The following is a 16205-nucleotide window of genomic DNA, read 5'->3' on the forward strand; positions in this document are numbered from 1 at the left end:
TCTGCTATATCAGAGCTATTTGAAATCTATCCCTAAAAGGGTAGATCATATTGAAGGTGCACATAGGGACATTCAGAATAACTTCACACACACCCGCTACTGTGTATTTCCAAGTCTAATTCTGTCACTAAACCCATACCTGTCACCCAGCGCCTAAATACTAGGCCTCAAATTTATATCCAGCTAAATCTGTCCTTAGTGCTGTAGCTGGGCGAGTTATTTAGTGTCCGTTCAAGCACATTTCTTGTTCTGGGTTGAAATACAATTCCCAATTTAGCAATTTCATAATTTAGTGGTTTCTGCTATATCAGAGCTATTTGAAATCTATCCCTAAAAGGGTATATAATATTCAAGGTGCACATAGGGTCATTCAGAATAACTTCACACACACCCGCTTCTGTGTATTTCCAAGTCTAATTCTGTCACTAAATCCATACCGGTCACCCAGCGCCTAAATACTAGGCCTCAAATTTATATCCTGCTAAATCTGTCCTTAGTGCTGTAGCTGGGCGAGTTATTTAGTGTCCGTTCAAGCACATTTCTTGTTCTGGGTTGAAATACAATTCCCAATTTAGCAATTTCATAATTTAGTGGTTTCTGCTATATCAGAGCTATTTGAAATCTATCCCTAAAAGGGTATATAATATTCAAGGTGCACATAGGGTCATTCAGAATAACTTCACACACACGCTTCTGTGCATTTCCAAGTCTAATTCTGTCACTAAATCCATACCGGTGACCCAGCGCCTAAATACTAGGCCTCAAATTTATATCCCGCTGAATTTGAATACAATACATTGGGCCAAATAATATATTTGTTGTTGTGGTGAACCATAACAATGAGAAAAACATCTAGTAAGGGACGCGGACGTGGACATGGTCGTGGTGGTGTTAGTGGACCCTCTGGTGCTGGGAGAGGACGTGGCCGTTCTGCCACATCCACACGTCCTAGTGTACCAACTACCTCAGGTCCCAGTAGCCGCCAGAATTTACAGCGATATATGGTGGGGCCCAATGCCGTTCTAAGGATGGTAAGGCCTGAGCAGGTACAGGCATTAGTCAATTGGGTGGCCGACAGTGGATCCAGCACGTTCACATTATCTCCCACCCAGTCTTCTGCAGAAAGCGCACAGATGGCGCCTGAAAACCAACCCCATCAGTCTGTCACATCACCCCCATGCATACCAGGGAAACTGTCTCAGCCTCAAGTTATGCAGCAGTCTCTTATGCTGTTTGAAGACTCCGCTGGCAGGGTTTCCCAAGGGCATCCACCTAGCCCTTCCCCAGCGGTGAAAGACATAGAATGCACTGACGCACAACCACTTATGTTTCCTGATGATGAGGACATGGGAATACCACCTCAGCATGTCTCTGATGATGACGAAACACAGGTGCCAACTGCTGCGTCTTTCTGCAGTGTGCAGACTGAACAGGAGGTCAGGGATCAAGACTGGGTGGAAGACGATGCAGGGGACGATGAGGTCCTAGACCCCACATGGAATGAAGGTCGTGCCACTGACTTTCACAGTTCGGAGGAAGAGGCAGTGGTGAGACCGAGCCAACAGCGTAGCAAAAGAGGGAGCAGTGGGCAAAAGCAGAACACCCGCCGCCAAGAGACTCCGCCTGCTACTGACCGCCGCCATCTGGGACCGAGCACCCCAAAGGCAGCTTCAAGGAGTTCCCTGGCATGGCACTTCTTCAAACAATGTGCTGACGACAAGACCCGAGTGGTTTGCACGCTGCATGACCAGGCACCTGCATGCAAAGCATGAACTGCAGTGGAGTAAACACCTTAAAACCAAGGAAGTCACTCAGGCTCCCCCTGCTACCTCTTCTGCTGCTGCCGCCTCGGCCTATTCTGCTGCTGCCGCCTCGGCCTCTTCCTCCGCCTCTGGAGGAACGTTGGCACCTGCCGCCCAGCAAACAGGGGATGTACCACCAACACCACCACCACCACCTCCGTCACCAAGCGTCTCAACCATGTCACACGCCAGCGTTCAGCTCTCCATCTCACAAACATTTGATAGAAAGCGTAAATTCCCACCTAGCCACCCTCGATCCCTGGCCCTGAATGCCAGCATTTCTAAACTACTGGCCTATGAAATGCTGTCATTTAGGCTGGTGGACACAGACAGCTTCAAACAGCTCATGTCGCTTGCTGTCCCACAGTATGTTGTTCCCAGCCGGCACTACTTCTCCAAGAGAGCCGTGCCTTCCCTGCACAACCAAGTATCCGATAAAATCAAGTGTGCACTGCGCAACGCCATCTGTAGCAAGGTCCACCTAACCACAGATACGTGGACCAGTAAGCACGGCCAGGGACGCTATATCTCCCTAACTGCACACTGGGTAAATGTAGTGGCAGCTGGGCCCCAGGCGGAGAGCTGTTTGGCGCACGTCCTTCCGCCGCCAAGGATCGCAGGGCAACATTCTTTGCCTCCTGTTGCCACCTCCTCCTTCTCGGCTTCCTCCTCCTCTTCTTCCACCTGCTCATCCAGTCAGCCACACACCTTCACCACCAACTTCAGCACAGCCCGGGGTAAACGTCAGCAGGCCATTCTGAAACTCATATGTTTGGGGGACAGGCCCCACACCGCACAGGAGTTGTGGCGGGGTATAGAACAACAGACCGACGAGTGGTTGCTGCCGGTGAGCCTCAAGCCCGGCCTGGTGGTGTGTGATAATGGGCGAAATCTCGTTGCAGCTCTGGGACTAGCCAATTTGACGCACATCCCTTGCTTGGCGCATGTGCTGAATTTGGTGGTGCAGAAGTTCATTCACAACTACCCCGACATGTCAGAGCTGCTGCATAAAGTGCGGGCCGTCTGTTCGCGCTTCCGGCGTTCACATCCTGCTGCTGCTCGCCTGTCTGCGCTACAGCGTAACTTCGGCCTTCCCGCTCACCGCCTCATATGCGACGTGCCCACCAGGTGGAACTCCACCTTGCACATGCTGGACAGACTGTGCGAGCAGCAGCAGGCCATAGTGGAGTTTCAGCTGCAGCACGCACGGGTCAGTCGCACTACAGAACAGCACCACTTCACCACCAATGACTGGGCCTCCATGCGAGACCTGTGTGCCCTGTTGCGCTGTTTCGAGTACTCCACCAACATGGCCAGTGGCGATGACACCGTTATCAGCGTTACAATACCACTTCTATGTCTCCTTGAGAAAACACTTAGGGCGATGATGGAAGAGGAGGTGGCCCAGGAGGAGGAGGAGGAGGAAGAGGGGTCATTTTTAGCACTTTCAGGCCAGTCTCTTCGAAGTGACTCAGAGGGAGGTTTTTGGCAACAGCAGAGGCCAGGTACAAATGTGGCCAGCCAGGGCCCACTACTGGAGGACGAGGAGGACGAGGATGAGGAGGAGGTGGAGGAGGATGAGGATGAAGCATGGTCACAGCGGGGTGGCACCCAACGCAGCTCGGGTCCATCACTGGTGCGTGGCTGGGGGGAAAGGCAGGACGATGACGATACGCCTCCCACAGAGGACAGCTTGTCCTTACCCCTGGGCAGCCTGGCACACATGAGCGACTACATGCTGCAGTGCCTGCGCAACGACAGCAGAGTTGCCCACATTTTAACCTGTGCGGACTACTGGGTTGCCACCCTGCTGGATCCACGCTACAAAGACAATGTGCCCACCTTACTTCCTGCACTGGAGCGTGATAGGAAGATGCGCGAGTACAAGCGCACGTTGGTAGACGCGCTACTGAGAGCATTCCCAAATGTCACAGGGGAACAAGTGGAAGCCCAAGGCCAAGGCAGAGGAGGAGCAAGAGGTCGCCAAGGCAGCTGTGTCACGGCCAGCTCCTCTGAGGGCAGGGTTAGCATGGCAGAGATGTGGAAAACTTTTGTCAACACGCCACAGCTAACTGCACCACCACCTGATACGCAACGTGTTAGCAGGAGGCAACATTTCACTAACATGGTGGAACAGTACATGTGCACACCCCTCCACGTACTGACTGATGGTTCAGCCCCATTCAACTTCTGGGTCTCTAAATTGTCCACGTGGCCAGAGCTAGCCTTTTATGCCTTGGAGGTGCTGGCCTGCCCGGCGGCCAGCGTTTTGTCTGAACGTGTATTCAGCACGGCAGGGGGCGTCATTACAGACAAACGCAGCCGCCTGTCTACAGCCAATGTGGACAAGCTGACGTTCATAAAAATGAACCAGGCATGGATCCCACAGGATCTGTCCGTCCCTTGTCCAGATTAGACATTAACTACCTCCCCTTAACCATATATTATTGGACTCCAGGGCACTTCCTCATTCAATCCTATTTTTATTTTCATTTTACCATTATATTGCGAGGCTACCCAAAGTTGAATGAACCTCTCCTCTGTCTGGGTGCCGGGGCCTAAATATATGCCAATGGACTGTTCCAATGTTGGGTGACGTGAAGCCTGATTCTCTGCTATGACATGCAGACTAATTCTCTGCTGACATGAAGCCAGATCCTCTGTTACGGGACCTCTCTCCTCTGCCTGTGTGTGTGCTGGGCCTAAATTTATGAAAATGGACTCTTACAGTGGTGGGTGACGTGAAGCCTGATTCTCTGCTATGATATGAAGACTGATTCTCTGCTGACATGAAGCCAGATTGTCTGTTACGGGACCTCTCTCCTCTGCCTGGGTGCTGGGCCTAAATATATGCCAATGGACTGTTGCAGTGGTGGCTGACGTGAAGCCTCATTCTCTGCTATGACATGCAGACTGATTCTCTGCTGACATGAAGCCAGATTGTCTGTTACGGGACCTCTCTCCTCTGCCTGGGTGCTGGGTAGTGTTGAGCGCGAATATTCGAAAAGCAAATTTTTTTCGCGAATATCGCAACTTCGCGATTTCGCGAATATTTCGAATATAGTGCTATATATTCGTAAAAACGAATATTCGTTTTTTGTTTTTTTCCCCCCCCCCACAAAATTACAGTACACATATAATTGATTGTTTCCCAAAGGTCCAACAGCTCAGATCTTACTCACATTGCCTAGAAAGTGATTGAGGCGCGAATCTTCGTAAGGCGATTTTATTAGCGCACATGCGAATATCGGCACGTCCCAGAACAGAGGCAAAGGGCTTTGCATTCATACATTAGTGAATTGAGTTGCGAATCTTCGTAAGGCGATTTTATTAGCGCACATGCGAATATCTACACTTGTCCCAGAACAGAGGCAAAGGGCTTTGCATTCATACATTAGTGATTGAATTGAGCTGCGAATCTTCGTAAGGCGATTTTATTAACGCAAATGCAAATATCTACACTTGTCCCCAGAACAGAGAGGCAAAGGCCTGTGCATTCATATAGTATAGCACCATATTCGCGAATACGTAGAACTTCGTAAAATTTGATTTACGAATATTCGTATTTTTATTTTACTTTCCACCTTACAGATTACATTGATCTGTACTCTGTCAACTACTGTCATCACCCCCCACTGTATCTCGATTGATTCCCAAAAGTCTCACATTCCCTAGAAAGTGATTGAGGTGCGAATCTTCGTAAGGCGATTTTATTAGCGCACATGCGAATATCTACACTTGTCCCAGAACAGAGGCAAAGGGCATTGCATTCATACATTAGTGATTGAATTGAGTTGCGAATCTTCGTAAGGCGATTTCATTAGCGCACATGTGAATTTTGCATAGCATATGTATTATGCGATGCGAAAATTCGAATTATCGCATATGCGAAATAATAACGAATTTGAATAATCGCGAATATTTTACGAATATTCTTTCGAATATTCACAAAATTTCGCGAATTCGAATATGGGACATGCCGCTCAACACTAGTGCTGGGCCTAAATTTATGACAATGGACTGTTGCAGTGGTGGGTGACGTGAAGCCTGATTCTCTGCTATGACATGCAGACTGATTCTCTGCTGACATGAAGCCAGATTGTCTGTTACGGGACCTCTCTCCTCTGCCTGGGTGCTGGGCCTAAATATATGCCAATGGACTGTTGCAGTGGTGGCTGACGTGAAGCCTCATTCTCTGCTATGACATGCAGACTAATTCTCTGCTGACATGAAGACAGATTCTCTTTTACGGGACCTCTCTCCTCTGCCTGTGTGTGTGCTGGGCCTAAATATATGCCAATGGACTGTTGCAGTGGTGGCTGACGTGAAGCCTCATTCTCTGCTATGACATGCAGACTGATTCTCTGCTGACATGAAGCCAGATTCTCTGTTACGGGACCTCTCTCCTCTGCCTGTGTGTGTGCTGGGCCTAAATATATGCCAATGGACTGTTGCAGTGGTGGCTGACGTGAAGCCTCATTCTCTGCTATGACATGCAGACTGATTCTCTGCTGACATGAAGCCAGATTCTCTGTTACGGGACCTCTCTCCTCTGCCTGTGTGTGTGCTGGGCCTAAATATATGCCAATGGACTGTTGCAGTGGTGGCTGACGTGAAGCCTCATTCTCTGCTATGACATGCAGACTGATTCTCTGCTGACATGAAGCCAGATTCTCTGTTACGGGACCTCCCTCCTCTGCCTGGGTGCTGGGCCTAAATATATGCCAATGGACTGTTGCAGTGGTGGCTGACGTGAAGCCTCATTCTCTGCTATGACATGCAGACTGATTCTCTGCTGACATGAAGCCAGATTCTCTGTTACGGGACCTCTCTCCTCTGCCTGTGTGTGTGCTGGGCCTAAATATATGCCAATGGACTGTTGCAGTGGTGGCTGACGTGAAGCCTCATTCTCTGCTATGACATGCAGACTAATTCTCTGCTGACATGAAGACAGATTGTCTGTTACGGGACCTCCCTCCTCTGCGTGGGTGCTGGGCCTAAATATATGCCAATGGACTGTTGCAGTGGTGGCTGACGTGAAGCCTCATTCTCTGCTATGACATGCAGACTAATTCTCTGCTGACATGAAGACAGATTCTCTGTTACGGGACCTCTCTCCTCTGCCTGGGTGCCGGGGCCTAAATATCTGAGAATGGACTGTTCCAGTGGTGGGTGACGGGAAGCCAGATTCTCTGCTATGGAACCTCTCTCCAATTGATTTTGGTTAATTTTTATTTATTTAATTTTTATTTTAATTCATTTCCCTATCCACATTTGTTTGCAGGGGATTTACCTACATGTTGCTGCCTTTTGCAGCCCTCTAGCTCTTTCCTGGGCTGTTTTACAGCCTTTTTAGTGCCGAAAAGTTCGGGTCCCCATTGACTTCAATGGGGTTCGGGATGAAGTTCGGATCGGGTTCGGATCCCGAACCCGAACATTTCCGGGATGTTCGGCCGAACTTCTCGAACCCGAACATCCAGGTGTTCGCTCAACTCTAGTTACAGCCCACCTACCAAGAACTTAGCAAGCTAAAGAACCTAATTGCTCAGGCACCTTTTCATAAGGGAAGGTGCCTTTGGTATCCCAGGACTGCAAGCCTTTTCTCTTGAAGATTGGGTTTCGCGTTTACTGGCCCTTTAAGAGCCATAGGGAGTGTGCACTCCCTACAGCCACAGGAGGAGAGGCCATGGCGGCAATTAGGCTGCAGCTTGCAAGGAGCAACAGCGTGGACCTGGCAGCTGGGCCTGGCTCATAGAGGACAGCTGGACAGGATGGGTGGGACAGTGGTGGTTCGCTGCTGCTGTAACACTAGGCTTTTCAGTGGAGGTTTCCTCTACTTTACTGGAACAAGGATCCTGTATACATCTGCATTGGAATACATACACCAGGCTGGTCCATGTCATGGTAGATTACCTGTATGATAATGTGGAATACACCTCCAGGTGTGAATTTACACAGTGCGTTGTGTGATACGTTGACATCACTGTTCTCCATATATAAGGATGGAAGATAAAAGCTGGTGACTTACCTTCTTGTATGAGAACCAACCCTATAAAACAGAAGAGAAATAGAGGTAACAGATATAATGTAGTCCTGGAACATATTTCTTTATTGGGGGTCATTACAGCTTAGGATCCACATTAGTAGAAATACAGAAAAATAAAACATAAACGAGTTGTTAGACACAACGACATAATCGTACATCAGAGGAAGAGTGTGTCGGCCAACAAAAAAACACTACTTTTCCGTTCCGGCGTTGCGGCTCCCATCAGTGCCATTTTAGTTCACTCCAAACTAGAAGTGATAAGGTCATGTGACCACTGCAGCCAATCACTGGCCTCAGCAGCCATATGTGCAAGACCCGCATGTCACTGCTAGTGACCTATAGGTGATGTTACACAGAGATACTGTGGAGGAACAAAAGAACTCACGGGCCTGGTGTTTTGGGATTTGCTCCTCATCCGACCTCTATCCTGTTATTCCCATTATCAGAATCACTGGGGACATCCCTATGACAGTTCTGGTAAAACTGCCCCATGTTGTCTCCTTCAGGTCACCATAACTAAATAATGTTATCATTCATTCATATAGTCATTATTTACAGCAGTTCTGGAAAGTTGCTGAACCCTTCAAAATTGTCCACATTTCTTCATAAATTTGACCTAAAACTACATCAGATTTTTACACAAGTCCTAAAAGTAGATAAAGATGGCAAAAAATTAAAATTTATAAAAAATATTAGACCTGCACATTTATTTATTGAGGAAAATCATCCAATATCGCATATCTGTAAGTGACAAAAGTATGTGAATCTTTAGGCCTCTTTCACACGAACAATACGGATTTTCTCCGGATGCGTTCAGTGAAACTCGCACCATTTTGCAAGCAAGTTCAGTCAGTTTTCTCTGCTCTGGAGAGGAGTGAGACCCGCTGGGTTTCTATTGTTTCATACAGCAGACACCAGGAGGTAATGTCTGCGATTGGTGATAACGGCGATTGCAGACAGTTAGCCCCTCAGATATGCTGGGCTCCTGGGGCTGGTATGGCCCCCCATGCGGCAATCTGGGGAGTCAGTCATTCCCTACAGCAGCCTTGGTCCCTTTGACTGATCGGCGGCTGCCACAGCTATGTTTATATAGAGACCCTGCCTGTGAAACATAGCAAATTTCTCATAGAAGTCTATGAGAGAAGCAATCTGATATATAATCTTTTTAGATAGAATTTTTAGATTTGAATATTGATATTGATGCAGGGAAATTGATTTGTAGCACTTACCACAAACCTACGGCTAAAAACTATTTTATACTACATTCCAGTTGCCACCTTCCGAGGTGGCTGATGAATGTCCCTGTGAGCCAATTTAGACGCCTCAAACGAAACTGCACAATTGATGATACATTTGTGAATGAGGCTGAAGTTTTGAAACAGCAGTTTGTGGACAAGAACTACCCAAATCAATGTATTGAGGGAGCTCTGAATAAAGTTAAAAGTCTAGATCGTAAAGATTTTTTTGTGGAAAAAGGGATTGAATTTCAAAATGATTTGACTACACAGGAAAGAATCCAGATTGTGTTGCCTTTTAATACTCAGTATAAAAAAGTGGAATCCAGTATTACTAAACATTGGCCCTTCTTATTAAAAGATAAAATCATAGGACCCATGTTACCAACAAAACCCATGATAGTATATACACGTGCTGATAATCTGGGCGTCAAGATTGCCCCTACAGTCAAAAGACTGAACCAAAAGAGAGATAAGAACTGGTTATGCTTTGAGGGGTTTTATAGATGTAACTCATGCCCTAATTGCAAGCTAACAAATTTTCCTAAGAAAACTGCGAAGGTCATCTCTAGCAGTAATGGCTATACACACGAGATAAAAACATTCTTAACTTGCAATAGCAAGGGTGTCATCTATTTGCTGACATGCCCTTGCAACAAACAATATGTTGGCCGCACAAAGAGACTTTTTAAAAAAAAGAGTCTCTGAACATGTGGCCAACATACGTCGGGGCTATGAGAACCATACCGTATCAAGGCATTTTAAAACATACCATGATAAAGATCCTGCGGGTTTGACATATACAGCCTTAGCTAAGGTAGAACCAGACTGGAGGGGGGGGCGATCTTATAAAAAAGATGTCCAGACTAGAATCGAAACTGATTTTTTATTTCGGCTCTTTAGCACCAAATGGGTTAAATGCGGATTGGGAACTATTTGGATTCCTATGAATGTGGTTCTTCTAAACATGATGCTGAGCACCTTGATATATATATATCAGACACATACCAGAGAATCTAAATGTTCCCAAACTGAGTGAATATCTCATTTTTTTTCAGTAATTGAGTATTTTCTGGATTTGTCATATACCCATTAGATTCCACATTCAGTTAAAAGTATGTAAAATAATATTGAGGATAACTGAACAAATATATATATATAAATCACGGTATTGCTGTAGCTCCCTTATATGTGTGATGACATTGAGGATTTAATATGCACTGGAATTTATTTTGGCAAAAATTGTCAACTTATTTTATTGAAATTTTATAATTTTTAACATCTGTTGTTTTATAAATCGCTTTTAAGCAGTGGTGGCATAAAAACCGCAATCTAAGAATAAAAACCGCATGGGAAACGCATAAGAATAGTGGCTTAGCAAATCCGGGTTTTTGCATTTACCAAGGTACTACTGTCATTCCGGTCCAGCCTTTGAAATTTACCAAGATCGTAATATAAAAGAAGGAGGGGAAACAATACAAGGTCACCACTGAGGAAGGGGTACACCCCCGAAACGCGTATGGGACGAACCTTGTACCGGCATGCTGGAAAAATCTCCCCTGGATTGAACGGACTTCCGAAGTAAAGCTCTGCCAATACTTCACTTGATTCTATTAAGCACATGACTCGCTGACGACACTGAACACAGAGTCAGCAGATACGTGCTTGCTTGCAGATCGGTGAGTTGGCGCCTTAGAGAAATAAAGCAACCAGACCAAGGTAATATCGTGCAAGTGGGTGGGACGCCACCACGAGCGCTTACTGTTTTGTACCTGTGGTCAGACTGCAAAGACTGAAAAGACCGGTAACCCACCAACCTTTGCTTCAACACAGCGAGGTAGGAGTGGAATCGTGTACACCTAAGCTTCTTGGTTTTGAAGAATATTATAAAGACATTATTGCGGTTCTCTATAAGGAACTATCTATGCTGCTATTGCTGTTATTAGCCTGATTCCCCAGTCACATTTGCGGTTTATTTTGGACTGTAATATCGCTATCAACAGATTGCGCTTTTTTGCCTTAATTTTTTTCCACTATTTGCTACATTGTTGCATTGATGTATTATTGCTGCTAAACTGTCACATTGTTGCTGTTATATTATATATTGTATACTGTCACACACTATCAATTGTCTAGACGGAGTAGTTAGAATTTCATGTCTTTATGTCACTGTATGTAATAAATATCTCATTTTAGTAACATATATAGAGTGCCTGGTCTATTCTCTTTATATTATTACTACTTGCTCGTGGCTGGGTGGGCCACTTAGACCAAGAGCACCTGTTCCATCTTGTCCAGCTGAAGTGATCCACAGATAATTTACTGAATTGTATTGTCATCTTGGTTTGTTCATGATCTGGCCGTCTTCTTGCAACAAAGAATAGGATCATATGTATCATGTAGAAAGGGGTAGGCTGACTAGTAGGTACATATGCATTTTTTTTATCCAATTGACTGATAGGGGATATGATAAAAACCGCACTGATACCGCAAAAACGTCTACTTTCCCATATGAAGGAGGATATGGTGAACAAACCAAGATGACAATACAGTCCACTATTAAAGATTATGATTAGAGTTGAGCGAACACCTGGATGTTCGGGTTCGAGAAGTTCGGCCGAACATCCCGGAAATGTTCGGGTTCGGGATCCGAACCCGATCCGAACTTCGTCCCGAACCCGAACCCCATTGAAGTCAATGGGGACCCGAACTTTTCGGCACTAAAAAGGCTGTAAAACAGCCCAGGAAAGAGCTAGAGGGCTGCAAAAGGCAGCAACATGTAGGTAAATCCCCTGCAAACAAATGTGGATAGGGAAATGAATTAAAATAAAAATTAAATAAATAAAAATTAACCAAAATCAATTGGAGAGAGGTTCCATAGCAGAGAATCTGGCTTCCCGTCACCCACCACTGGAACAGTCCATTCTCAGATATTTAGGCCCCGGCACCCAGGCAGAGGAGAGAGGTCCCGTAACAGACAATCTGTCTTCATGTCAGCAGAGAATTAGTCTGCATGTCATAGCAGAGAATGAGGCTTCACGTCAGCCACCACTGCAACAGTCCATTGGCATATATTTAGGCCCAGCACCCAGGCAGAGGAGGGAGGTCCCGTAACAGAGAATCTGTCTTCATGTCAGCAGAGAATTAGTCTGCATGTCATAGCAGAGAATGAGGCTTCACGTCAGCCACCACTGCAACAGTCCATTGGCATATATTTAGGCCCAGCACACACACAGGCAGAGGAGAGAGGTCCCGTAACAGAGAATCTGGCTTCATGTCAGCAGAGAATCAGTCTGCATGTCATAGCAGAGAATGAGGCTTCACGTCAGCCACCACTGCAACAGTCCATTGGCATATATTTAGGCCCAGCACACACACAGGCAGAGGAGAGAGGTCCCGTAACAGAGAATCTGTCTTCATGTCAGCAGAGAATTAGTCTGCATGTCATAGCAGAGAATGAGGCTTCACGTCAGCCACCACTGCAACAGTCCATTGGCATATATTTAGGCCCAGCACCCAGGCAGAGGAGGGAGGTCCCGTAACAGAGAATCTGTCTTCATGTCAGCAGAGAATTAGTCTGCATGTCATAGCAGAGAATGAGGCTTCACGTCAGCCACCACTGCAACAGTCCATTGGCATATATTTAGGCCCAGCACCCAGGCAGAGGAGGGAGGTCCCGTAACAGAGAATCTGGCTTCATGTCAGCAGAGAATCAGTCTTCATATCATAGCAGAGAATCAGGCTTCACGTCACCCACCACTGTAAGAGTCAATTTTCATAAATTTAGGCCCAGAACCCAGGCAGAGGAGAAAGGTCCCGTAACAGACAATCTGGCTTCATGTCAGCAGAGAATCAGTCTTCATATCATAGCAGAGAATCAGGCTTCACGTCACCCACCACTGCAACAGTCCATTGGCATATATTTAGGCCTAGCACACAGGCGGAGCAGAGAGGTCCCGTAACAGACAATCTGGCTTCATGACAGCAGAGAATCAGTCTGCATGTCATAGCAGAGAATGAGGCTTCACGTCAGCCACCACTGCAACAGTCCATTGGCATATATTTAGGCCCAGCACCCAGGCAGAGGAGGGAGGTCCCGTAACAGAGAATCTGTCTTCATGTCAGCAGAGAATTAGTCTGCATGTCATAGCAGAGAATGAGGCTTCACGTCAGCCACCACTGCAACAGTCCATTGGCATATATTTAGGCCCAGCACCCAGGCAGAGGAGGGAGGTCCCGTAACAGAGAATCTGTCTTCATGTCAGCAGAGAATTAGTCTGCATGTCATAGCAGAGAATGAGGCTTCACGTCAGCCACCACTGCAACAGTCCATTGGCATATATTTAGGCCCAGCACCCAGGCAGAGGAGGGAGGTCCCGTAACAGAGAATCTGGCTTCATGTCAGCAGAGAATCAGTCTTCATATCATAGCAGAGAATCAGGCTTCACGTCACCCACCACTGTAAGAGTCAATTTTCATAAATTTAGGCCCAGAACCCAGGCAGAGGAGAAAGGTCCCGTAACAGACAATCTGGCTTCATGTCAGCAGAGAATCAGTCTTCATATCATAGCAGAGAATCAGGCTTCACGTCACCCACCACTGTAAGAGTCAATTTTCAAAAATTTAGGCCCAGAACCCAGGCAGAGGAGAAAGGTCCCGTAACAGACAATCTGGCTTCATGTCAGCAGAGAATCAGTCTTCATATCATAGCAGAGAATCAGGCTTCACGTCACCCACCACTGTAAGAGTCAATTTTCATAAATTTAGGCCCAGAACCCAGGCAGAGGAGAAAGGTCCCGTAACAGACAATCTGGCTTCATGTCAGCAGAGAATCAGTCTTCATATCATAGCAGAGAATGAGGCTTCACGTCAGCCACCACTGCAACAGTCCATTGGCATATATTTAGGCCCAGCACCCAGGCAGAGGAGGGAGGTCCCGTAACAGAGAATCTGTCTTCATGTCAGCAGAGAATTAGTCTGCATGTCATAGCAGAGAATGAGGCTTCACGTCAGCCACCACTGCAACAGTCCATTGGCATATATTTAGGCCCAGCACCCAGGCAGAGGAGGGAGGTCCCGTAACAGACAATCTGGCTTCATGTCAGCAGAGAATCAGTCTTCATATCATAGCAGAGAATCAGGCTTCACGTCACCCACCACTGCAACAGTCCATTGGCATATATTTAGGCCTAGCACACAGGCAGAGCAGAGAGGTCCCGTAACAGACAATCTGGCTTCATGACAGCAGAGAATCAGTCTTCATATCATAGCAGAGAATCAGGCTTCACGTCACCCACCACTGTAAGAGTCAATTTTCATAAATTTAGGCCCAGAACCCAGGCAGAGGAGAAAGGTCCCGTAACAGACAATCTGGCTTCATGTCAGCAGAGAATTAGTCTGCATGTCATAGCAGAGAATCAGGCTTCATGTCAGCCACCACTGCAACAGTCCATTGGCATATATTTAGGCCTAGCACACAGGCAGAGGAGAGGTTCATTCAACTTTGGGTAGCATCGCAATATAATGGTAAAATGAAAATAAAAATAGGATTGAATGAGGAAGTGCCCTGGAGTCCAATAATATATGGTTATGGGGAGGTAGTTAATGTCTAATCTGGACAAGGGACGGACAGGTCCTGTGGGATCCATGCCTGGTTCATTTTTATGAACGTCAGCTTGTCCACATTGGCTGTAGACAGGCGGCTGCGTTTGTCTGTAATGACGCCCCCTGCCGTGCTGAATACACGTTCAGACAAAACGCTGGCTGCCGGGCAGGCCAGCACCTCCAAGGCATAAAAGGCTAGCTCTGGCCACGTGGACAATTTAGAGACCCAGAAGTTGAATGGGGCCGAACCATCAGTCAGTACGTGGAGGGGTGTGCACACGTACTGTTCCACCATGTTAGTGAAATGTTGCCTCCTGCTAACACGTTGCGTATCAGGTGGTGGTGCAGTTAGCTGTGGCGTGTTGACAAAAGTTTTCCACATCTCTGCCATGCTAACCCTGCCCTCAGAGGAGCTGGCCGTGACACAGCTGCCTTGGCGACCTCTTGCTCCTCCTCTGCCTTGGCCTTGGGCTTCCACTTGTTCCCCTGTGACATTTGGGAATGCTCTCAGTAGCGCGTCTACCAACGTGCGCTTGTACTCGCGCATCTTCCTATCACGCTCCAGTGCAGGAAGTAAGGTGGGCACATTGTCTTTGTAGCGTGGATCCAGCAGGGTGGCAACCCAGTAGTCCGCACACGTTAAAATGTGGGCAACTCTGCTGTCGTTGCGCAGGCACTGCAGCATGTAGTCGCTCATGTGTGCCAGGCTGCCCAGGGGTAAGGACAAGCTGTCCTCTGTGGGAGGCGTATCGTCATCGTCCTGCCTTTCCCCCCAGCCACGCACCAGTGATGGACCCGAGCTGCGTTGGGTGCCACCCCGCTGTGACCATGCTTCATCCTCATCCTCCTCCACCTCCTCCTCATCCTCGTCCTCCTCGTCCTCCAGTAGTGGGCCCTGGCTGGCCACATTTGTACCTGGCCTCTGCTGTTGCAAAAAACCTCCCTCTGAGTCACTTCGAAGAGACTGGCCTGAAAGTGCTAAAAATGACCCCTCTTCCTCATCCTCCTCCTCCTCCTCCTGGGCCACCTCCTGTTCCATCATCGCCCTAAGTGTTTTCTCAAGGAGACATAGAAGTGGTATTGTAACGCTGATAACGGTGTCATCGCCACTGGCCATGTTGGTGGAGTACTCGAAACAGCGCAACAGGGCACACAGGTCTCGCATGGAGGCCCAGTCATTGGTGGTGAAGTGGTGCTGTTCTGTAGTGCGACTGACCCGTGCGTGCTGCAGCTGAAACTCCACTATGGCCTGCTGCTGCTCGCACAGTCTGTCCAGCATGTGCAAGGTGGAGTTCCACCTGGTGGGCACGTCGCATATGAGGCGGTGAGCGGGAAGGCCGAAGTTACGCTGTAGCGCAGACAGGCGAGCAGCGGCAGGATGTGAACGCCGGAAGCGCGAACAGACGGCCCGCACTTTATGCAGCAGCTCTGACATGTCGGGGTAGTTGTGAATGAACTTCTGCACCACCAAATTCAGCACATGCGCCAAGCAAGGGATGTGCGTCAAACCGGCTAGTC

At 47.5% G+C, this 16205-nt stretch overlaps 1 protein-coding gene across 1 annotated transcript in view; it reads right to left on the reverse strand.

The window, feature by feature from the left end:
* LOC122922949 (high affinity immunoglobulin gamma Fc receptor I-like) overlaps positions 1-16205 on the reverse strand; it is a 47878-nt gene that overhangs the window by 17963 nt on the left and 13710 nt on the right. The window contains exon 2 of the mRNA XM_044273724.1: positions 7831-7851. Coding sequence (XP_044129659.1) covers positions 7831-7851 — 21 coding nt within the window. The remainder of the gene's footprint in view (positions 1-7830; positions 7852-16205) is intronic.

The sequence above is a fragment of the Bufo gargarizans genome, unplaced genomic scaffold (assembly GCF_014858855.1).
Source record: "Bufo gargarizans isolate SCDJY-AF-19 unplaced genomic scaffold, ASM1485885v1 original_scaffold_1081_pilon, whole genome shotgun sequence".
In the NCBI taxonomy this organism is placed as follows: Eukaryota; Metazoa; Chordata; class Amphibia; order Anura; family Bufonidae; genus Bufo; species Bufo gargarizans.